A 25,058-nucleotide genomic window follows, 5' to 3' on the forward strand; every position below is an offset into this window, starting at 1 on the left:
ACAAGATTCTCTATCATTTCTGCCTGTTCTTTCACTCTGCCCCACCCATAGAGGAGAATAGGGGCAAACAAAGGAAGCTCGTGTGGGCACAGATAAGAATCAAACAGGCATGAAGTAGAGCATTTCATTTTGATCTTCCCCACCATAAAATAGGAACAAAGTAACAAATATTGATATTTTCCCCACAGAAAATGTAATTTTGTGGAAATCACATTTTCTGCTAAAAATATTTTGATGGGAAGTTTCTAGTTGGGTGTATTCAGCCCCCATTCACCTTCCACAACAGCAGCGCCCCAACGAAAAAGGTCGATTCCAGCAATAATGAGACAGGCTTCACCCCTAATAACAGCACAAAAGGTTCATGAGCATTCATCAGATCTGAAAACAGATTTGAAGGGAAACCAAAGGTATCTATACACGTGCTTGGGGGAGGAGGGTGGGGGTGCTTCAATTGCTCCATTTAAAGAGCCCAGAGCATTTCATGTATCACAGTCCCCACACTTCAAAATGGTGGTAGGGAGGCTTTATAAAGCTCATTCAACAAGCTTGGAAGTCCGGAGACCCTGATACACAAGACACAGAGGGTGACCAGAGCTCAGTAATTACCACACTCCAGTAGACTCGATTAATCAAATCTGCTCCAATGCACTGTAATTATAGTGTGTCGAAGCAGCCTCCACGCTCATGTATAGGCACCCTAAATTTCTGAGAAGCCTCTCACTAGAAAATGGGATCCTCCATTTTCTGAGTCACTCATTTTGTTGGTATACAAAAGATTGGTCATTACTGTGATTATTGTTGATTTGTATCAGGCCCAGGCAGTGATCAGGCACTATTTTTGCTTGGCATGCCTAATGTATAGCATGGAGATGGTCCCTGTCTCAGAGTCCATACAGCTACAACTGATCAGGAAACAGCATATCACTATACAAATATCTAATTATATGGATGAGATTCACTGACATCAATAGGTGATCCAGCCTCAGAAGGCTAACTCTAGAAATGGGGCTTACTTAAGCACAGTGGGAGGTTACCCAACACAGTCATATGGCTCATCAGGGGTAAAAAAAAAAATATGTCTTCCAGGGGATTTGCCCCATATGGATATGTTTTGCTTTTGAGAGTGAGAAATCAGCCAACATGGCTCTGTCTATGAACAATGGAGGACTGATGATCTCCTAATTGATCATAGATGGTGGGAGATGGGGCTGCTCTTACCAAATCATCTCTTTGTTTCTTACCCCACTTTTCCCCTGGGTGTTTTCTCACCTGGCTGTCCAGACCTAACATCATTAGCATAGAGAAGAAGAGAATTGACCAGAGAGGAGACATAGGCAACTGTGTAACAACTTGTGGGTAGGCAAGAAAAGCCAGTCCTGGACCTAGAGTAATGAAACACAATGAACAGTTTATGTCTGTAAAGCATTTTGACAGCAAGATAAGTCAGAGCAAGTATTATGATTAAACAGAGAGACTACAGCAGCGAAGAACTGCCAATAGTTAATATGAACTCCATAAAAAAAAAAAATCTCTGCTCCTCCTTGCCTGGGACATACCCAAGGTATATGAAGTATCTCAAAGAGGAAGGGTGAAGGACTGTCAACATGCATTAGCTCTTTCCCTCCCCTTAAAGAAGAATGCTGTGGCTTTACCATACACAACAGAACTAGAGAGCTGGAACTGGACAAACTATTTCTGATTTTATTAGAAATGTTCATTTTGTTGAAATCAAAACTTTCTGTGAGAATATGACATCAACTAAAATTCATTTTGGGAAAGCAACCAATCAAGCCGTTGAAAGATCAAAAATGAAATTTGGACTTTAAAAGGTTGGAATTTCCCACAAAAAAAGAAGTTCTTAGGTTTGATCACCTCTGCAAAAATATCATCAGAACTTAGGTGCTACAAAGGAATAGTACTGTAGCAAACCAAGCACTGTAAGTCTTCCTTTAAGTATATCAATAACAAAACTAGGTAGACATAAAAAAGCACAGAAGACTCTTAGTTTAGTTGGAAGTCTGAGTGCAATAATCACTTGAGTCTATCAGGAATAAGCTTCCTCAGCTATTCTGGAACAAGCACTTTTCCATCTGCATTAGCCATACCAAAAGTCTCACTCTATCAGTCTCCTGAGCATCCAGTACCTAAAGCTCTCAGAGAAGTGAGTTACACACTTGAACACGAATCAGAAAAGCTCTGTGAAAGTGATATGCCAACTGGCACATACATTATTACAAATAATTATATTTGGGACATGTGAAAAATGTTTTTCTTTTTCTGGGTAACTTCAACTAAGTTCATGGGCCAGATCTTCAGTAGTTCAAATGTACACCAGTGTAACTTCATAAATCCTCCTGAATTATGAAAAAGAAAAAGAAGGGCACAAACAGGAGAAGTAGTGTGTCCAAGCTCACAGAGCAGGTCAGTGGCAGAGCTGGAAATGAGAGCGAGCTTTCCTGATTTGCAGGCCAGGACCTTATCCACTAGATAACAATACAGGCAACATCTGCTTACCTGAAGATGCCAGCTCAGCGATTGACTTCTTGGTGATGTGAGACATGAAACCAACAATGGAAAAAATAACAAATCCTGCAAATAGGCTGGTGGTAGAATTTATACAGCAGACAATGATGGAGTCTCTGAAAAAGAAAAATAGATGTGAGAAAACCTTCTTCATTTCTGTTCCCATCAGTTGATTAGAACAGAACAACAGTTGGGTTCTCAGAGGAAGCTGGAAATGAGGCATAAGGATGAACATGAGAAGTGTCATACTAGGTCAGACCAATGGTCCGTCTTGCCCAGTATCCTGTCTCTGACAGTGGCAAGTGGTCAGTGCTTTAGAGGGCAAGTACACATGCAGAGCATGTCTCATGGATGGATCTAGGATTTTGAAAAGAGGTGTGCAGATGATATGGTGCATCATCACATATACCATGACACATTTTTTCTCCTGTTAGAGAAACTAGAAGCTTTATAAATATGCTAAGGGGGCAGCACTACATTATTCAATTTAAGATGAAAGCAAAAGCAAATATAATTGTATTAGCATGTTCACTAATTTGCTAGATTATCTATTAAGTTTTAAAAAATATGAAAAACTAGGCAAAAATGGTCAAAATAGTCAAAAGACATGGTGTCATTAGTCCTGTAGTCATTATAGTAAAATGTACATCTCTTATTCAAATTCACAAAATGTAGTCTTCTTGAGTGTCTTGACAGAATTTCCAGCACTTCACTGTCAGTCATTTCTACACATAAATTAATATTACTATATCTGAGTTAAAGTTTTTAGCTAGGACTAAAAACAGTCTGCAGGATTATGAAATACAAGAGAGAATAGAATAGAAGAGCCATTACCAAGAATGGATAACAGACAACAATATTGCAGAAGAAAGGATAGTTTGAATAGTGGAACATCAAGACCATTAAAATGGAGAGAGGGTTGTTAATACCTGTGGAATGAAGAGACCTTAGTGGGAATCAGATAATCAGCCATGAAGTCCATTGCCACTGCACCTTCTAGGCAGTCAGTTTAACGTGTAGGCAAAGCAAAAATCAAAGGGAGGTACAGTTGCATCACTGCACCCCCAAGGATCCACCCCTGGCATGTCTAGTGTAATTCAACCCATGTCTCACGCTCCCTGGCTTCGACCATCATTGGTTTAGGGATGTCAAAGGCAGTAGTGTAACTAAAGCAGGGCAACTGGGGCACTGGCCCCAGGCATCAACTTGAAGGGCAGAAAAAATAACAGCTGCCACCACAGCTGTGTGATTGCATTGGCAGCTGGAAGTTATCGATACTCTGGTGCTGCATCACCACTACTACCTTGGGTGCCCAGCTGCCACAACCACCTGTGGTGATGCATTTCACAAATTAACTATGTACTGAGTAAGAAAATACTTCCTCTTGTTTGTTTTAAACCTCTGTCCTGTTAATCTCAGTGGGCATCCCCCTGCTCTTGTATTCTGGGACTTTGTGAATAGCAGTTCCCTGTTCACTTTATCTACGCCATCATGGTTTCATAGAGGTCTGCCATAACCCACCTCATCCTTCTCATTTCCCACCTGAAGAGTCCTAGACTTTTAAAGCATCCCCTGGTATAGCAGCTGATCAATACCCCGATCATCTTTGTTGCCCTTCTCTCATTTTTCTAATTCTACAACATGCTTTCCAAGATGTGCAGACCAGAACTGCATGCAGAATTCAAGATGTGGGTGCAGAGGCGGTGCAAATCAGCTGGGAGCCTGCGGTAGCTGCAATGAATGGAGGTAGCGGTGACTTCCACCTGCTGCCATGATGCTGACAGGATTGTGCAACTGTGGCAGCAGCTGCTATTTTTTCACCCCCTGACCTTCAAGTCGGTGTCTGGGGCTGCAGTCTTGGTTGCCCCAGCTTAGTTGCAATATTGCGTGAGTGCACCATAGATTTATACAGTAGACAAGTGAGAGAGGTCTAAGTTGTGAAGGACAGAGGTGCAGTATATGATTTGTAAGTGTGCCATTGCCAGAAGATGGTCAGATATTAAGACCAAAGGTGAGACCTTAGTTGCATGTTGATAGACTGCAGAGTGCAGGGTCAGATGCTAATGGGCCAGACTGTGAACACTTTACTCTTGCTGGTAGTGGATGCTCACGGGAGTAGATTCAGAGGCTGCACTGGAATTGCTCCTATGACTCAAGTATTCACCAGGGTAAGGCAGAAGTTCAAAATATGTTTCTACATGTTCTTCTACTTGCAGAGGCATTTGAAGAATGATGTGTTTAACACACCTGTAGACATTGTTGTGAAAGGTGTTATAGCTTCCCAGGGCAATCAGAGACCCTAGGCCCAGTCCATAGGAGAAAAAGATCTGTGTGGCTGCATCCATCCAGACCTGCAAAGGAGAGACAGGCTTAGTTTATACTATTGTCAGGCAGAGTCTGTTTAACCTCATCTCCCAATCAAAGTTTCTGCATCTGCTTAGAAAAAATATGGTCATCATGTCTATGACACTTTTCTGTGGAAATGCTGAAGGTCATTTGGTCAAAACCTTTTTACAAGGAATTAAAGAACAAACTACACCAATGTACTCCAGAGATGAATATCAGCATCCAGTATAAAGGGCTGTGGTGCTCTTCTACCTTTGCCAAACTGATTTCTGCTCAGATGGAGCTGGGACAGAAGAGCCAGCTGCAGAAAGACTCCCACGTGGCTACTTAGCTCCCACAGTACCAAAAGTAAACAGAAGTTTGTGCTGAAAATGGGGTCACATTGAAACCTCGTTTGTTCAGATTACAGCAGTCCCACGTCCTGGGGATGTCTGTAGTCTCTAGCCCAAGCCTTCCTCGTGTCTGACACAGATCATGAGAAGGCTTCAAAGGGTTTCACATTGGGGTTCATTCCCCATAAGCACCCCAGAAGAGGCTGTTTGCCCAAACCTATCAAATCTCCTGGGCCAGCCAAATGGAAGTCTTACAAAAATGGTCTTTTGTATTTTATTTCCTTTACAACCTGTTTCTTGTGAACCAGAAGTGCCAGAAAAATCAGAGGTATCCCTGAGGTATTGTGCCTTGGGAAAACCATGCTGGACAGTTGGAGGGGTGGGGAGAGGGCAGAGGAGGGAGGTGCTGCTGAGCACCAGAGGGAAGGGGATGCTGAGAGTGGGTGTGGGAGGGGAGGTGCTGCTGAGTGCCAGAGGGGCGAGGGGGACCAAGAGCCAGGTGAGGAGCAAGTACAAGCGTCTTACCTGATCTGAGGACTCAAAAAAGTCCCCGGCTGCTGCTGCTGGGGTATGGTCTGCCCACCTCGGTTGTTACTCCTACAATAGCTGTGAAGTGACCGTCCACCCAGCTGCTGCTATCCAGGCGTGGACTCCCTGGGAGAGGCACCATTTTGGCAACCCCACTAAGTTTGCATCCAGGGTTTGTGTCCTGCTCAGCCATCCCAAGTTATACTGTACTACTGAAAGGAAAGTTTTTCTCTCCATAGGTCAGCACTTCTACTTCCAGGGTCAGCAAAAGGTCAGAAAACCAGACACATGGAGAGGAAAAAATCAATGGGGATGACTGTTAAGGGCTGCATTATTAAGATTCTAGCTTCAGTAGCATATGCATGAATGGGTATAGGTGCATGCAACGCAGAACACTTAAGTGAACCTCAGGGAGACATGTTGCCTCCTGGCAACACAGCATCTCCTGCATCTCCCCTCTGCCTGGCAAGAATACATGTTGCTCCTCAGCAGAGGCGGACAAAATGAGCACTCTCCTTCACAGCCAGCCCAACAACACTGGTAGAGGGGGTGAAACAGTGAAACAGTGGGACATGGCATTTGCCTCTCACAGTCTGCTCTGGGACTCCTACCAGTCCAAGGGTAAGAGCAGGAACCAACCCCTGCATTTAAGAGAGACTGATAAAACAGGAAGCCCTCGTACATCCTCCTCAGCTGGCAAAAACACCAAGGGCGCAGACAGAACAGCAGCTCCCTGTTGTAACTCACAGCACTTTGCAGGAAGTGCTACAAGTTGAAAAGGTCCCCTGGACCCCAAAAAAGTCTGCTGCTGGGTCTGGAAGTTGGGGATTCCAGCTGCTTGCTGTGATCCTGCAACCTAGTTTCCATAGCAATGTATGCCACTCCACCCTGCCACCCCAGACCCTGTTTTCAGAATGGGAGGGGGAAAGGCAGCAGAGGGAGCTTGTTCTTGAGATTCCACAGTCGGCACTGGAGAGCCCCATCCTCCAGTGCTCGCTGAAAGGACCCCCAAACCAAAATCCCTCTGATCCCTTTCCCCCGTCCCTTTCTGAAAATAGTGACAGGCTTGGAGCTCCGCAGACACAAGTTACAGAACATGAGGTTTTGAAGTATGTTCATCTGAACCCTCATGCAATAGGAGTTCAGATTTTCACAGGATTGGGCCCTTATAAAGCAATTTGCAGCCATGCCTTTCTGTTTGGTCACAGCTGTAGACCACCTTCTGGGGTTAGATCAAGCAAAAATTGTCACTTCTGTCTGTACCCCTAGAGCCTGGCACAACATGTTTTTCAAAGAGCATCCAAGAATATTCAAAAGGACTTTGCCTTAGGTTTAGTTCCTTGAAATAGGCAGAGACTAGAGTGGGGTAGGTCAGGAGGTGAGATTGTTCTGCACCATTTCCTTTACCTCTTAAGGCAGATCAATGCAGGGGCCTCCTGAATGAATGACAGGGTTTATGGAACATCAGTACTTGCAGCAAGGTTACCAAAACTCATGTTTTATCACATGACTCCCCATATTTGGTGCTTTACTTAGAGTCCTACTTCTCAAGTCACCTGACTATATGAGTTTCTTTTGATAAAAAGCTGTCTTGTAGCTGACATGGTTGCAAAGAAAAGCTTTAAAATATACAGGTAGTTCCAGGGTATTTAACTGTTCACAGCCAAAAAGGTTAAAAAAAAAAAAAAAAGCAGAACATAGTGGGTTTTGTTTTTTAATTGCCTGATGCTTAAAATTATCTTTTATTTTCTTGGGACCCTCCTGCATGGTTTTGGAATACTTGTGGGTGGCTGTAATGTTATAGTGGAGTGTCTGCTACAAAAAAAGGATCTCTCAGTAAAGCAAGACTGTCACCACTTGTATGTGACTGGCAATGTCACAGACCTCTAAGTTACTTTATAACATAGAGACAGTGTTGGCTGAGAAACTTTGCCTCTACAAGCATCCCTGCTTCTCCTGGGACTCTGCTGTGCTTCCACATATTAAGGCAAAGTGACATGGCTATCACTTGTAATTTAAACCCTTCCACCAAAAATAACAGTGACACCTATTGCTGAACTGGTACCAGTCCCAAATTACACAGACCAACAGCACTCAACTCCATTATCTCCTCTTCCTGGGGCTGCATTAACTAGCCAAAATGGTCACCCTTACAATAACCAGTGTGATAGGGCATTCCTGCCACTTCCTCACTAATAAAGCAGAGCCTTAGCTGGTATAACTGGGCTGATATCACTCTGTGAATAACATTGCAGGACTTCAGTAGAGCTATAAAGATTTATACCACCTGTCCCTAGTTTTGTTACAAACTGTAAAAGGTGTAGCATCTGGGATTCTAAGGCTAACAAGGGAAGCTTTTTTGGTGCCCTTTCCTTGAAATGTTCTGACAAAGTGTCAGGGAACAATACTATAGCGGTGATCGTGCTGTCAAAGCTTTAAGAATTGGGGTACAACCTCAGACTTAGAGAGCTTGCTGAAGTCCGGTGTCAGGTAAAAGAGTATCCCCTCCTTGGCTCCTGGCAGAGTGACGCCACGGAAGAAAAGAATAAACAACATGAGGTAAGGATAGGTGGCTGAAAAATATACAACCTAAAGAGAGATGGAGAGAAAGATGTCAGCAGTTAGCGACACACTAACTGCCAGCGGGTGCAGCTACACGTGCGCTTTACTGTGAAGTTGACTAATTAACTCTGTAGAAAAGTGTCATTGTCTACACGTGTGTTGGTATGAGGGTGCAGTAAAATAATTTAATTAATTCTGTCATAGGATACAGTACTCTCCTATGGCAGAGTAATTGTGTGTGCTGAAATGCACGCGAAGACGGTGACAGGGGATGGCTGGACACGAGGGCATTTTTACATATGCAAGCACTGGTGCGCCAGGCGCTTTTCAAAGCGCCTGGTGCTGTGACGCTTGTAGTTGAATAAGTGGCAAAATGCACGTCAGCGCTGAGAAAATAGCAGCGACATGCTTTTGAACTAACATGCTTAGAAGGTGCTTTAGTTCAAAAGTGCACCATTACCATCTTCTGCGCACTAACATGCATTTCACCACTTATACAACTGCATGAGACACAGCACAGTATGCGTCTGCTCCATAGTGGCGGATCTCCGGCGCATCGCAGTACCAAAAAGCATGTGTATAAATGCCCAAGGGTGTTTTATAAAGTGCAGGGGCTGCCTGCCGCGTGGCTCCATACTTTAGCACTCTCGTATCCCAGCCAACCCCTCCACCATCTGGCACTGTCACCTGGAGCCCAGGGCTGATCCCCCTGAACCTGCTGGTGGCCCCGGGCTGCTCCACCCCTGCTCAAACTGCTGCAGTCCCGGGCACACGTGTAGACCAACTGTGGTGCTAACTGTGCCAAAGTTTATTGCTCTGCATTAATTGAACATGTAGATGCACCCAGTGTTATAGCAGTTACTACAGTCTTCTATGTATTGTGAGTTTATTTACATTCATTTGTATCCATATAGGAAAAGAAGGCTGGTAGCCCAGAAAAGAAATAATCTCCATAGACTTTACACAGAAGGCTCATGCCTCATGTAAGAAGTAGCTGACTTTTTTCCCCCCATCTCTATGTTATGTTACTACTTAGGTAATATTTAGGATTTTTTCTATTAATGGCATGGGAGGACTGACAGAAATATTAAGATAAACCAATTCCTGGTGAAACTGCAGTAAAAGCAATTCAATTCCATGAGTGATGAATTTGATCCACAGAAATAGGAAATGTAACCAACTGAAGTAATCTTGCCCTTATTTTCTATCACTTTACCTAGACTTATTTTATTAAAATGCTTCAACAGTCCTAATTTCCTTGATTCCAGCACTGTGATACTAGTTTACAATCTAAGGGAGTTTACCATAAAGAAGTTTTTTTCCTGTTATTTAACCTAGATTACTCTTTTCTTGTCATTGCATTACTCCAAGTTGTACCCTAAAATATATTTATCAGGTCCACTATTTTCGTAAACTGAGTAATTTCATGGATTTGTCCTTTCATTCTACTAGTCTGAAATGTTAAACAATAGCAATAGCTGGCAAATACAATATGTTTCTGTTCCGAGGGTCATCCACCAAGACCTAAAGTGGTAGATGATGATTTTCAAAAGAGACTAGTGATTTCAGATGCTCAATCTGCAACATCTTAAGAGGGCAATTTTCAGAGAGAAGGTACTCAGGAGTGGGCCACAGGCCTTTTTAATATGTCTCAAGTTGGGCATCATACGTAATTTTTGAAAATCTTTGTCTGAGTCCATCAAAGATCTGACAGTTCAATATTCAGCCCTGTGACTATCATTGTAGAGTGCTCTCTATGCTTAGAATGAAAATTACTACAAACATGGTGGCAATTTTTATAACTATGAAAGGTAAATGTCAAGAATTTAATGGCACTTGCTGCAATTCTGCCTTGAAACACAGTAACCCTAATTACAGGCACTCAAATAAAATTGAGTCTGGAGGACATTTCAAAGGACAGCAATAAAAAGCAACACTGTAATGCAAGATTATTGTAAAGTACCTTCCCCGTCCACTCTACACCTTTCCAGATGGAAAAATAGACAAGAACCCATGCTAGAGCAAGAGTTCCAGCAAGGGGCCAGCGAATGCTACCTGGCTCCCCCAAGCCTCCAGAAATCTGGTGCATGTTCCTTCTGCAAAACAAAAGATGTTACATTTTTTTAAAGTACAATCCACAAGGAACAAAGGGTTTGAAATTGCAGGGGTGGGCAAAAGGCACAAAGCGGGTCGAGGAGCAAGCCTGGACAAGGGCAGGGAGTGCAAAGGCCTTAAGTGTTCTAAGACACAGAGAAAGAGGATGAAAGAAAGAAGACGGATGGAGGAAGGTTTTGATCCCCCCCTGCTCTGTCTGAACATTTGACTACACGTGAGTCTGCCATTTAGAAAGAGCATCTCCTGTGGGGCACCCTCTCCATATGGCCTGCTGAATAAATCCATGCTATTGACAGAGACTTTCAAAGCAGCACCAAAAGACAGAACAGCCACTGCAATGGTAAAACCTGACATAAGCTGGAGACATACTCCCAGAACTCAGTCACAGCACTGGTCAGATTTGTGGTATCGTTGAGTGAGTAGTTGGAAAAGCACCGATCTGTGTTCCAGGCATTGCCACAGCTTTGCCATGGGAGGTCCTAAAGGGAAGAGGAAAGTGAGGGTAAAGCCCAGGTAGCAATATTTAACTCTGCTCTCAAAACGCTCTTCATAGCCCTCTCATCACTGAATACATATTTGCTTGTTAAACCTCTACCACCTCCATTTGTACTAATTAACAAAATTAATGAAGGAAGGAATTAAAATGTCAGACTCTAAGAGCAGAGGATTCTCTGTGGGCTTTGAGAAGGGAATGTGAGGTCACGTTCTCAGGAGGGGAGAGGGACTGTGGAAGCATAAGCCTGGGTGGACAGAGAAACTAGGAAAAGAGACCAGATGGGTGCTGGAGTATCAGGCAGTGCCTGAGGGGTGTGGGCACATGGAAACATAGGAATAAACAGGTGGAAGTGACTACAAAAACAAGAGAACATGCCAGAGAGCATCTGCAGAAATGTAAAGATGTGCCAATGTGTAGGCATTTAGTCAGGTAGGGGGTGCTATTGAACATGAGGATGGCATTGGGAACACACTGGAAGGTTGCAGGAAATGTCAGGTCAAGCTTGCTCAGGTATGTCTACACATGCTGTGATCTACACATGCTTGGAAGGTGCTATGGGGGTAAGCATGTTCCAAATGTAGGGCAGACATATCCAGTGTGCCAAATAAGGCCTTGGCCATACATCCATTTCTAGTGCTACGAAGTGCTGTAGGGTGCTATGGGAGTAAGCACATATTCATAACCTCAAAGCCATGCTGTATAACCAGGAAGGGACTCTTGCTCCCTCTGATTCCAGGCCAGAGAGATTGCCTCTAGCTGATGCCACCACCAGCTCAGGGAGACGGCAGGGGGAAAGACATGCTGTCCTTACTCCCCACCAGATTTGTGGGCAGTAGGGGCTTTGCTTGATGACTGCACCTGTCAGGACTGGGTCCTGCCCCCACAGCAGCAGCAGCTGTCAAAGATAGGCTCTAGCCATCAGTGGGGGTGGCAGAGGTGCTCTTCTTGCCCCCTCCAACTCCCTGCTGGTGGTGGGGGGCTGTGCTTGCCAGCCATGGCTGCCCCTGTGTGGAACAGCTTCCTCAGAACAGTTGAACAGCTGCTGATCAGTTGTTCCATGGAGTGGGGTCCAGTCTGTAACAGCTGTGCTGCAAACAGAGCTGTAATGGCCATGTGGGCTTGCAGGGAGCCGATCAGTCTTCCCTTCTCCCCCTCCAGAGAAGGAAGCAGAGCAGAACACTCTGGGATGCTGGAGGTCTAAGAGTTCCCAGTAGTGCTAAAGAGAAGTTCCTGTTTGAAACAGAAACTTTTTGGTGCCAGGTCTGCCATTTCTGTGGTACTACAAAAAGCCTGAGCATGTGGACACGTGGTTTTTGTGGCACTACAGCAGCAGACACTGCATCTAGCACTACAAAAATAACATGTGTCCAAGGCCTAACAATACTCCATAGAGGAACTAGATAAGAATAGGCAATTTAGTCCATTTTACTGTGTAGACTGGTCTTAAGGTCTGGATTCAGCAGAACACACAGATACACACTTAAGTCCTTTTAAATTTACGGGATGTTAAAGCATGTGTTTAAGTACATGGCAAACTGCTGCTTTAGAAGTCTAGATCCATGGTTTAAGTCTGTTCACTTTGCTGGAGCTGATTCTGGGAGAAATCTGGCCTAGCAGAATAATGCTGATGAAGAGAGTGTGTCGGTCAGGTTGCTTCCCTTCATCTGAACTTTAAAGATTGATTTGAGTTGCAATATTTAAGCATGGGTGTGGGTTCAGGTTCTGATCAAAAACTCCTTGCCCAAATTTTGAGGATACTCCAGTCTGGGATTTAGGCCCAGCTTTCCTTAAAGAAACTGAGAGTATGTTTGGTAACTGTGAAATCTATTAATCAATTTGCTGAGACTATCCATTAAGACTGTACAATCAGCTTTATTAATCATACCTGCTACTGCCTGCATATATACGTAGCAGTGACTAAACAGACAGTATCCTATCCCAGAAAAAATGAGCTCTGCATGAAAGCTTGGACAGGTTAATTCTCTATGGGTAGACTCTTCTTTGTTACTTCAAAATCTTCATCAGAAATCTCATATCCATCCCACAACAAACTTTACAAATTACTTGTCTGGGCTTGTGAGACTACAACAAATATTGCCAGTGATTAGAAAGCATTAGGTACTGCAGACATATGGTTTGGGAGTGCTAAACAATAGGAAGATTTTGGCAAAAGATTTCACAGATGCTTGAAAATGGAATCAAACAAAAAACTTAAACTGGACTGAACTATGGTACATGTATAGCATTTCAGCAGCTAAGTCTAAATTAAATGGAATCCCAGAGGAACAATGGTAATACAAGTCTTCATGTTTGTGGTTTGCTAAGATTTATTCTCATACATTAGAGGTCAATAAACATCAGCTGACAAGAAATGAATTTGTGGCTTGATTCTGATCTTGCATTAAATGGTATAAGACCCTGATTTAGGCAAGTACCCCACTGAAGTTAATAAGACTTAGCACAGACTTTAACTTATATGCTTAAAATGGCGTCCTGTTTAGGGGCACATCCTTACATTTCTACATATGCTTCTAACATAAACAGATGCTTAAGTGCTTTATTGAAATCAGGCCTACATGAGGAGAAATCCCATTGGAGTCAATAGATTGAGAGCAGTGTAAATGAGATCTAATTACTGGGGACATGGTTCTGACCTTAATGAGATAATATGAAGAAGCTATGTTTGGAACTTGTAACTACTAAGGTCTGAAACTCTAGGGATGTGATAGAAAGACAAGATTATTTTAACAAGACTCAAGGCTGCAGAGGACACATTTCTAAGATTTGTAAAGGGAATATTCTGCTTAAAAGAAAAATATCAGTATAGAGAAATTCTAAACCACTGTTGTAATTATTTATGAATGTCTCGGTAAAGAATCCAAGACCAGTGTTAATTGAGCTGCTTTACTCAATCCATAAGCAATCTGTTGTAATATTTTATAGCAATGGTTTTCAACCTTGTTTCATTTGTGGACCCCTAAAAAATTTCAAATGGAGGTACAGACCCCTTTTAATTGTAAATGTAGGTATCCCCATACTTTTGATTGATCATAGTCATCTTTCGCAGACCCCTTGGACATAGTATGCAGACCCCCAGGGTCCATGGACCACAGGTTGAAAAAACCACTGTTTTGTAGTGCAAAAAAGTAATATATTACACCCCACTTCATCAGAGAAACAGGGTTAGAAAATACATTATAAAAGGCCAAGTTGGCATTTACAGAAATGGCTGAAACTCACCCCAGTGAAAGAGCTGAAGAGATAGTACAGTGACCAAGCAATGATGACAATATAATAGATATTCAACCAGAATGAGAGAACCACAGCAGCCAGACCCACTCCTGGAAGAGAAGACAAAAACGCATACTTAACATTGAGTCTGTGGAGTTGGACTGAGCAGAAGGATACAAACCTCCCATAATGAAGTAGGGACAGCAAGCTGAAGAGCAGAGAAAGGACAGAGGTTTGTACCACATTTTCCCAGATGTCAATAAGAAGCAGTGCCATGCCCTCAAGTCACTGTTCAGGCAGTAATGGCATGTTCTGTTAATGTCACACATCTCCGCTGTATCATATCGGTTGAAGAGTGTTGCTTTTCAATCTCTCTAGCAAAGTTTGTGCATGTAGTTTAATGAAAACCAGAGAATAGGAAGCAGCTGTCCCTTTAGCTGCTCCTGCAGTTAAATCTCTTTCTCCTAAAAAACACTTCTAATTCACCCATGGCTTCTGCAATGCTGCTATTAAAAACACAGAAGTGTTATATCTAACTAGTGGAGAGCCAGCTTCCCAGTGTACTTTATATAGAGTTTCACAGAGACAGAGCAGTGCTCACTCCATCTTATACCAAGAACAAGCGTGATAAACTAGGTTGCCCAATCCAGTCGTTGGGATTCAGGATGCTTCCATAAATCAGTGTTACCTATACGTTTTTTTGTTATTATAACAAAGTCATTCAAACAAAGAGCAGAATTGTTGTTGAAGCCTGGACACCTTAGTGAAGGACCCCCTATATCTACCATAAATTGAACTAGGCATAACTGTCTACACTGGCTCACCACTCATTTCCCGAAGTCCTGTGTCCCATTCCCACAGGGTTTGCTTCCAAATCTAGGACAGCAATGGGGTTAATCTCTAAAGCTAGTTATATTACATCAGCTCCATGGATTTACAGTACAGTACCTTTAAACATGGGTGCTAATTTCCAGACACCCAATCCACCTACGGAGGTATATTGGCCGAGAGCAGTCTCCAGCAGGAACAGAGGAATCCCAGCAAACACCAGCGTCAGGAAATAGGGGATCAGGAAGGCACCTGAAAGAACAAGCAACTTCTAGCAAAGGGCACTATAATGTTCCATTACCAACAGTTTTTCTACTGCACCGGGGCAGCAAATGCATTCCAGGTTAGACAGAAATCAGCCACCTCTTCACTGTGGAAAGCTCACAATTACTACATGAATGCCAGGGTTCAGTTTGCCACCCTGGTACTCTGTTCCAGTCTCAGCAATCAAACGGCAGTATTATGCTCACCTCGGAGGCCATCCCATGTGATAGCAGACCAACTTTCTCTGGATCTGTCTGTAATTACAGTTAGGATCCTTATGCTGATCCTTAGGATCCTTTCATAACTATGAAACTAAGATGTATTTTCCAATAAATGGTTAATCCCTTTTGCCCTACCAGCCACAAGGTGCCCATCACTGACTTATCAACCCAAATATTTTTATCACATCTGTCAGTGTAGCTTCTGCGCGCAAGCCAAAATGGTAGGCAGGGGTAGGTCTTTGGCTATTGATTTTCTGTCCCCTCCATAAAGCCCAAAAGCAGAAATGAATGTTTGCATGCATTAGCCATCAGTTTCCTTGTTTTCTACAATGTTATTATTATAGGAAAGTTAAGGCACGCAGGCGGGTCTTGTGTCTTGATCTGAGGTCACCATAATTTCTTGAGGAAGGCAGCTCCATAGTCATAGGATGGCTGTTAAGAAAGCTCAGACTCTAGCTGTCATTGGTCTAATGTTTACTGAGGAGAGCTCCATTCCTCCTGAAGAATGGGAAGTCCTTACCGTCAAGGAGGTAGCTACTGAGCTCTGAAGATTAACACCGTGAGCTCAGATTAGCTTATTCTTCAGCAAGAGAAATGGATATGACTGGAGTTTGGAAGGGAAATGTTCCAACTTACCAGTGCTGGGGGTTGCTACATTCTGGATGAGTAGATTTTCAAAATCTGCTACCTTTTTCAGATATAAAGTATTGCAGTCATCAAGTCTAGCAGTTGAGAAATCTTAGATCTTTGTAACTGGGCCCATCTCTCACAGTACTGAGCTCCACAAACCACTAGGGATGGCCCTATGGAAACACATCACATCAGTCAAGACTGCTAACTCAATGGGTGTGCAGCTGAGGCCCAGTGGGAGCCAAACAGGCAGCTGGGCCCTGCTGGGAGAGGCTGGCTTCAAGCCCCATACATGGAGTTATGGCTCAGGAACATGAATTGGCAGCAGGTGGCAGGAAGGCAGGGTTCAGTGAGCTCTGGGCGGACAGTTCAATGGCCATGAGCCTGAGTTGCAAGCTGGCACAAACAAGACTTTCATATTCAGCAACATCCTGGCATGAAGTAAACAAAATAAACACTGCGAGCATTGACATCAAAATGACTTCGTCTGTTCAGCAGCCTTTCCATTGCTAAATATTATGCTGTATCAACTACAAGCCAGAAACCAGGTCCAAATCCTCAAAGCAGCTTTGGGGAAGGTGAGATCCAATGCTGGAGGCTGTTAATATCTGCTTGTCTTCCAGCAAAGCCTAGATGCCCCACTGATCACCAATCACAGTGCTAGTAGCTATACGCACAGGGTGCATCTACATGAGATGCTTTACTTGAGATTAGAGCAAATTACTCTGTAGTAAGCATCAGCGTCTGCACGTGCAGATGCTTAGTACACAGTAATTTGCTCTAATTACAAATAATAAAAGTAGCAAATTTACTCACAATTAGTTACTATGCAGTACAGCATGTATAGACAACTAACCGGGAGCAAACTTGTCATTTTTCATGTTTTAAGTTATTAAGCCAAGGAAAAGAGGATGATTTGATGATCATAGCACTAGATTGGCAGTTCAGAGACCTGACACTGAGAGGTATCCTGTCTGACTTTGGGTAAATCCCACATCTGTAAAATGGAAAGGATAAGACTCCCATTTCCTCCCTCTGGTCTGCTTGGATAATACAGTCTTTGAAGCAAAGACTGCACAGCACCTAAAAGAATGGAGCTCCAAACTTACTTGGGGTCTCTTGCTGCTAATATGACACAAATAAACAACAATGATGGTAATAATTCATCATTAAGACAGCAGCCACAGACCTGTGATTAATTGCCAAGGTAGAAAATCACCTTTTTGCTTGTAACCTTATGCAAAGTAAAAGTAGAAATGCCATTGACAAGCTTCTCATTTAAAGAAGCATTTACACCATCAGGTGTCTTCAAGTTCAAAACCTCCCAGACAATTAAGCTATTACCTATTAAGCTATATTCAGAGCCAATTTAAAGCCTGTACAACTCTGTTTACATCAGAAAGACTGCATACAGTTATAAGTCAGTGCAGAATTTGAACATTATTCATTGGGAGAGAAAATGAGCCTTGTGCCTGGCTGCAGCACAAAGCTAATACACCACTTGAATACAACACCCCCCCCATCTAGGCCTCAGGCAGATTATAGGACTTGTGCTGAGCGCCACTGCACAGGGGTTGTATATCACCCTAACTATTTGCCCAATAACAATCTAAATTAAATCAGCCATGGCCTGATACAATGTGACAACAATAAGTGAAAGGACAATATTTCCATTCACTTCAATTTGCCTGTGTGTAATGGACGCTGCCCACACAACCGTGCTTTGAATGTTGTACATGCAGGACTCTGTAATTGGAGTGCCACCCACTGTCTGCTCAGGTTTGGAGCCCCTCAGTCAAGGCAGGAGGAAGGCTTTGCCTGCCCTGGTCCGAATCAGATGCCGTTTGATTTTTCCCCAGTGCTTTACCATTGACTTCAAATGACATTTTTGTGCATCAGTTTACCTGCTCCTTTTCAGAAGTCAGCAGCCTTCCTGGCTGCTCATTGTTGTAGGCTTCAGAGACAATTAAGCCTGCCGGCAGGCAGACCACAGATGGAATAAAGGAGATTGCAGATTGTGATGACCAGCCTGAACAGACTAGCAGCATGGGGCATTTGAGCATAAGCCAAAATAGCGCATGGTTTTTAATTTCCTGAGGGCATCACAGTAGGCTTCTTAGGTTCATTCAGCCCTTTATGAATGTCCCACTGGATAATACTATATGCCTACCTCCACTGTGCTAGATATCATACTGAACTATACCCCAATGCTAATAATGGCACTTTAAACATCAGCAGCACCTTTCATCCCAGGATCTCAGCACGCTCTGTGAATAGGAAATGTTTCAGCTTCATATGACGCCCTGAGCTGCGTATCATTATTCCCCATTTATACATAAGCAAAGTGAGCCATACAGAGATGATGCAACTGATCCGAGACCACGCATCAGCTACGTCATAGTCAGGAATTAAAAACAAGTCTCTTGTCTCTAAGTACCGTGTCTTAACCATAAATCCATTCTTCCATACAAATTGGCATGAGGAACTGTCACTGTGAAAAGAAAAAAAAAATATCAGGCTCCCTAATCTCTTATCCAGTCTGCAGCAGTGGCCAGCTTCCATATGCTTCAAAGGAAGCTACATCCATCCCACTTCTCCCCCATAAATGCACCTAAGTGTGCTACAACTTTTTGTGGTAGGATTTCACAGATAGTATCATGTAGTGGGTAGGGTTGGGACGGGGAGCACCGACACCTGGAATCAGACATGTCTCTTCTCCAAAGAGCAAATCAAGGGAGACAAACTAAAACGATATGCAAAACAAAGCATATACAGGAAAGGTGGGACATACTGTTTGTGAGGAAAACAAGTAGTGAAGTCAGAGAAGAACAGAATTTTAGGAAGGACTTTAAAAGGAGAAGGAAAAGACAAAGGGGAGATTAGTGCATTAAGAGAGGAAGGCACATATATAAGGGAAACGTGAATGAAGGGGGAACCTGGGACCAGTAGAAAAGAAGAGAATGAGAAGGAAAATACGGAAGAAAGAAAGGAGTTATCACTGACGCTGAACTGATTCAGAGTCTTAGAGACGAGGACAAAGAATTTGAACATAACACGAAAAGAAATAGGGAACCCTGGAGACAACAGAAAAAAAAATCAAATAACTGTTGAAGCAGAAAAAAAGGAAGATTACTTTAGCCATAGACCACTGTAGAATAGAAGGGAGGGGAAATGTGGGGAGGAAGGAAAGGAGACAAACATGGAAATCAAGACAAGCTGTCTAGATACATAGGTGTCCACCATCACCAGGTGCCATGGCACCTCATAGGTCACTGATGGACCATACCTCTCTCCAGCAGGAAAGGACAGATACTTTACAGAGGAAGACCTGAGGCACAAGCCATACATTTTTTATTTGTCTGGGAAGTCTGTGGCCAACAAAGAGAGTTGCCAACTGTCTGTAAATTTTCGGACACTCCATAAATAACCAGGCTAAAAACATCTGTCTGTAAATTTTATAAGAAAACGGTGCCATCCATAAATCATGAAGCAAAAATAGCCCCGTAAAAGCATGGAGCTGACTGAAGCTCTGTGGTCAGAAAGCAAGTTGAATGTATTGCTGAAGCCCAGAAGAAAGCAGTACCAACCTGGTGCCTGAACAGGAGCACAGCACCCACAGGTAGCTGTTCTTAGGGCTTTGTTGCTCCTTCCCCCACTACTCCCAGCCCTGTGCTGATGGTGCTGCCTTCCATCTACCTGTAACACTGCTAGGTGGCAGGTAGACAGGCAGTGGTCTTTTTGTGGGGGTCTGTGATGGGATGAGGAAAGTGGGGTGGCAGCAGTAAGGTTGAGGGGGTGAACTGAGGGGGCAGCAGGGTGCACCATGGTGTGGGGGTAAGAGGCCCCTGGGTGGGGGCAGCATGCATTGCTGAAGTCAAATAGGGTTGCCAACTTAAGAAAATGTTTTATTTTGTTTTTTTTATTAACAACCAAACTTTTTTACTATGGTCTGAACCTGATCCTTATCCAGGGTCTGGCAGAAGGCTTACATGTACATTATATAAAACGTATGTCAGTAAAAAAGTTGGTTCTCAGTAAAAGTTTGCAGATTATTGGTAAAAAACCTGTCAACAAAGCAACTGAATCTTCATTCAGTGCCCTATTACCACTAGCTCATCTTTCTTTATCACCTCTAAAGATAACCAAGAGGTAGTGAGGGGATCAGTAAGGAAAAGAGATTGTAACAGAACTAAAGAATAAGAATGCACAGGACCTGAAATGGAATGGGTACTTGGGGTGAAGGACTCCAATTCCAGCTGTGTTGCAGAGCTCCCATATGACTTTTCCAAGTCCCTTAGTCTCTCAGTGCCTCAGTTCTTCCATCTGTGAAAGTGAGTTAATAGTATACCCCTCTCACAGCACTGCCATGATTTTTAATTCATGCTTATCAACACAATGCACTGAGTTCCATCCCTAGGGGAAAGCTTAAGTAATTATTTCTTCCTGACCTCATCTTTTAAGGACCTTATGCTGACGTGGGGCAATAGATTACGGGTAGAATGAAGGCGAGAGGGACCAGCAGATCAACCAGTGCAGGCACCCATTTCAGAGCACTAGCTACATCCCTGGGTGGAGGCCAAAACAAAGAGTACATGGTTGGCAATGCACTCTCACCTCCTCCATTCTTGCCACAAAGATATGGGAACCGCCAAACATTGCCCAGTCCAATGGCATAGCCCACACATGACAGCAGGAAGTCAAACTTTCCCTTCCAAGAACCTCTGTCTGGTATCTCTTTCTTCTTCTGAACACCCCCAGCTTCTTGGGCAAGTGACTCAGATTCCTCAAGGGCTGCTTGCTTCACCTCGGAGGATGAGTTCAGCTCCACAGATGTGTTGTCAATCTTACCCATTACAGCTCAAGTGACTGCATGAGTTGGAGGACCAGAAACAGCACTTCCAGACCCAGCTGACCTCAGAGGAAATGGTACCCTGTGGGTTGGACAAAGCTGCTGCAAGGAGAAAGTAGAGAGAGAAATCACTAGTTGTTGTCTTAAGAGGATGAAGGTTTATGAGCCAAGTAATCCTAAATAGTAACCGTGGCTCTGAGCCTGACACTCTAGGTAGTTTTGAGCAAGTTGTATCAATCCCACCCATTTCAGTAAAAAAGCTCTTCAGTTTTCCTTAGTATGAAATGATATTTCCCTATCCCAGAAGGAACTGTGAGGAGGAGTGTTTCTAACAGGCTTGGATGATGCCAAATGGTAGGTAAGATCTAAAAAATCTAAGCGTTACTCTTACTAACAGAAAAAGAGGTACCGGCAGCATAGCCTTTACATGCTCTCATCTCACAGAATTCCTGCCATTGCCAATGCATCTCAAATACAAAAAATGCTAAGACAAGTGTGCAACTAGGGATTCACATGGTCCAGTCAACAAATTACCATTGGTGATGATATAGTCATAATGCATCTCTGCGGAAAGAATGAACCACAGGATACAGAGCTTATATTTGTAATAAGGGAACAGCAATGTTGGACAAGTGTGTATGCTTGATGCCATCAAGTCACATGGGGACTGTAACAGGGGGGCCTCCTCTGGACGGATTTCCCTGTGGCCCATCCACCTGTTTCTGGGCTAACCGCCCGCCTTCTCACCAACCACACCTTGATGATAATTAATTAATTGTTGTTAATTAAGCAGGAGGCTGCCCATTTCTTGCCCTGATGCCAGGGGGTGCTATCTGCGGCTCCATACCTTCCCAACTCCGCAGCCCATGCCTCACAGATGGCATCCTCTGTTGTCAACATCACCGGCCCCACTCTGGGCCCCAGAATCCTACTGTTTGAACCCCACCTGGATCCCTCCACTCAGGCGCCCTATTCCATCTTCATTCCCGGCTGCATAGCTCCCTGAGCTGCTCCCCCTTACAGGTGTGGTCTCCCTGGGACCTTTAGCTACACTGGCCCTGGCCTCACCTCCAGGCCAGTCAGAATCCCAGGCCCTCAGCTCTGGGTGTCCCTTGCAGTGGGCCCCTGGCCCTTCGACCCTTCCGGTCCTGGCCCCAGCATTGACCAGTTGGGGAATTTCAGGTTTCTGAGTCTATGGCCCCACTCTCTCTGGGGTCCACCTTCCAGACCCTACAAGGGGGTTTCATAGTAGTTTGGGGTCAGAAGGGACCTAAATAGATCATCTAGTCTAACCCCCCGCCACTGGCTGGAGCACGCACTGGGATCACATGACCCCAGACAGGTGTTCATCCAACCTCTTTTTGAATTTACCCAAGGTAGGAGCGAGGACCACTTCCCTAGGAAGTTGGTTCCAGATCCTAGCCACCCTAACAGTGAAATAGTGCCTCCTAATCTCTAACCTGAACCTATTCTCCAGTAGCTTCTGGCCGTTGTTCCTCATCACCCCAGGTGCTGCTGGGGGGAATAGGGCCCTTCCTATTTGTTGCTGATCTCCCCTAACAAATTTGTAGGCAGCCACCAAGTCCTCCCTCAGCCTCTGTTTGCTGAGGATGAACAGGTTCAGGTCCCTCAGCCTCTCCTCATAGGGCCTGCCCTGTTGCCCTTCAACCAAGCGGGTGGCCCTCCTCTGAACCCTCTCAAGGCAGGCCACATCCTTCTTAAGTGCGGTGCCCAGAACTGGATGCAGTACTCCAATTGTGGCCTGACCAATGTCGCACAGAGGGGGAATATCACCTCTCCGGACTGGCTTGAGATGCATCTTTGGATGCACGACAAGGTGCAGTTGGCTTTGCTGGCTGTGGTCTGGCGTTGGCGGCTCATTTTCATCTTAGAGTCAATAATGACTCCAAGATCCCTTTCCACCTCTGTGCTCTCAAGGGGGGAGCTCCCCAGCCTGTATGTATGCTGTGGATTCCTTCTCCCCGGGTGCACCACCCTGCATTTATCTACATTGAAGCCCATCCTCTTACCATCCACCCACTTCTGCAGTCTGTCTAAATCTAATTGCAGCCTCTCTCTCCCTTCGAGCGTGCCTACCTCTCCCCACATCTTGGTGTCATCAGCAAACTTGGACAACATGTTTTCCACCCCCTCGGCCAATTCACTAATGAAGATGTTGAACAGTGTAGGCCACAGAACCAAGCCCTGGGGGACCCCACTATTCACATCCCACCAGGTCTAGTACGACCCGTCCACCACCACACTCTGGGTGCGCCCCATCAGCCAATTTTTGACCCATCCAACTGTGTAGGCATCAATGCCACAGTTGCTCAATTTATTAATGAGAATGGGGTGAGAGACAGTGTCAAAGGCCTTCTTAAAGTCCAGAAAGACTACGTCCACGGCGACACCATCATCCAGGGATTTAGTTACCTGGTCATAAAAGGCCATCAGGTTGGTCTGGCAGAACCTGCCTCTGATGAACCCATGTTGATTTCCCCTGGGCATGATCTCCCCTGCTGGCCCCTCACAGATGTGATCCTTGATAATTGTTTCAAGGATTTTCCCCAAGACTGATGTGAGGCTTATGGGCCTATAGTTTCCTGGGTCCTCCTTTCTCCCTTTCTTATAAATGGGGACCACATTAGCTAGTTTCCAATCTCTGGGCACCTGGCCTGTGGACCATGATCACTTGTACAGTCAGGCCAAGGGCACAGCAATGACCCCCGCTAGCTCTCTCAACACCTGTGGGTGGAGGGCATCAGGACCCGCAGATTTAAAAACATCCAGCCCTTCCAGAAGATCCCTAACTATTTCTGCACAGACCCAAGGCCTGGCAGTGCTATCCCCAAGATTGCCTCTACCTGTGGTGGGAGAGCTGTCCTGGTCCCTGTCCAAGAAAACAGAGGCAAAAAACTTGTTAAAAATTTCAGCTCTCGTCTGGCATAGCCACAAGATTACCATTTGAGTCTAACAGGGGCCCTACATTACCCGGTGCCCTCTTCTTGCTCCCAATGTACTTGAAGAAGGACTTTTTGTTGTCCTTAATCCTGGTCGCTAACCTGAGCTCCACCCCTGCCTTGGCCTTCCTAATGGCCCTCCTACACTCACGGGCCAAGGAGGATTATTCCTCCTTGGTGATGGCCCCTCTCTTCCACCGGGTGTACACCTCCCTTTTGGCCCTCAGGCATTCTCAAATGCCTTTGCTGAGCCATGGGGGTTTCAGAGCACTCTTACCCCCCTTCTTTTTCTAGGGGACTGTCACACTATGAGCCTGGAGGATCATCCCCTTAAGGTACAACCATCCCTCGTGGATTCCCACATCCTCTACCTTTTGGGCCCTTAGGAGATTAGTGTGGGAGGCACTAAGTTAGTTGAAGTTGGCCCTTCTGAACCGGGTAACCCACCCAGCTGTGGGAGCTGGGGTTAAGGAGCCCCAACCCGCCTTTCACTGGGGTGGTAACTGGCCTGGCATTTCCTGGGGGCTCCCGTGCCACTGAGAGCCCCACCAGGCCACCCACTCCCAGCAGGGTGCAATTTTAGGTCATGCCCAGGACCAGGAGCCTCCTGACCATCCCCTACAGCTCCTGCCTTACCTCCAGAGTGTTCCATGAAGCCTCACAGCCAGGTGATGTTGCTGCGCCTTCAGCCAGCAGCAAAATGCCCTGTTTATATGGGCAGCCAGAGCTCTAAAATGGCCGCAGAAATTGAGCACCTGCTGGCTACTTGACCCCAGGTCTTAAAGTGGCAGGCACAAACAGTGCCCTGCCACAGGGACCCATATGGAAAGCAGAGAGCAGAGAAGTATCATTTGTCAGCAAAATGCATGGATGGTTGGGACAGCGTAACCCCACTCAATGGAGCATATATCCCGTAGTGTAACTACTTACATCTGAAAGAAGTGTGCACACATCACAGCATACTTACATGTTCTATAGTACATGATCACAGCTGAGGTGTGGATATGCAGTGGCATAACCCTCCCATTTAAGGAGTCTGCCTGCACGTAAACATAAACATTAGGGCTGTGCGAAGCTTTGGGTGCCGATTCGATTCAGAGGAGATTTGGCCCGATTCGGTGGCCGAATCTCCAAATCCGAATCAAATCAGGGGACCAATTTAAAAGTCCAAAT

At 44.7% G+C, this 25,058-nt stretch overlaps 1 protein-coding gene across 1 annotated transcript; it reads right to left on the reverse strand.

The window, feature by feature from the left end:
- Positions 1 to 537: 537 nt before the first annotated feature.
- Positions 538 to 24,606, reverse strand: LOC102564359 (sodium- and chloride-dependent GABA transporter 1). Its single transcript, XM_059726200.1, has 10 exons — positions 24,522 to 24,606; positions 20,691 to 21,027; positions 15,082 to 15,213; positions 14,143 to 14,243; positions 10,776 to 10,885; positions 10,255 to 10,387; positions 8,184 to 8,318; positions 4,771 to 4,874; positions 2,515 to 2,639; positions 538 to 563 (listed from the first exon to the last, which is right to left on the reverse strand). The coding sequence occupies exons 2-10, from the start codon at positions 20,926 to 20,928 to the stop codon at positions 538 to 540; spliced, it is 1,104 nt and encodes a 367-aa protein (XP_059582183.1). The 5' UTR covers positions 20,929 to 21,027; positions 24,522 to 24,606.
- Positions 24,607 to 25,058: the final 452 nt, after the last annotated feature.

This window comes from Alligator mississippiensis, chromosome 4, assembly GCF_030867095.1.
Source record: "Alligator mississippiensis isolate rAllMis1 chromosome 4, rAllMis1, whole genome shotgun sequence".
Lineage (NCBI taxonomy): Eukaryota > Metazoa > Chordata > Crocodylia > Alligatoridae > Alligator > Alligator mississippiensis.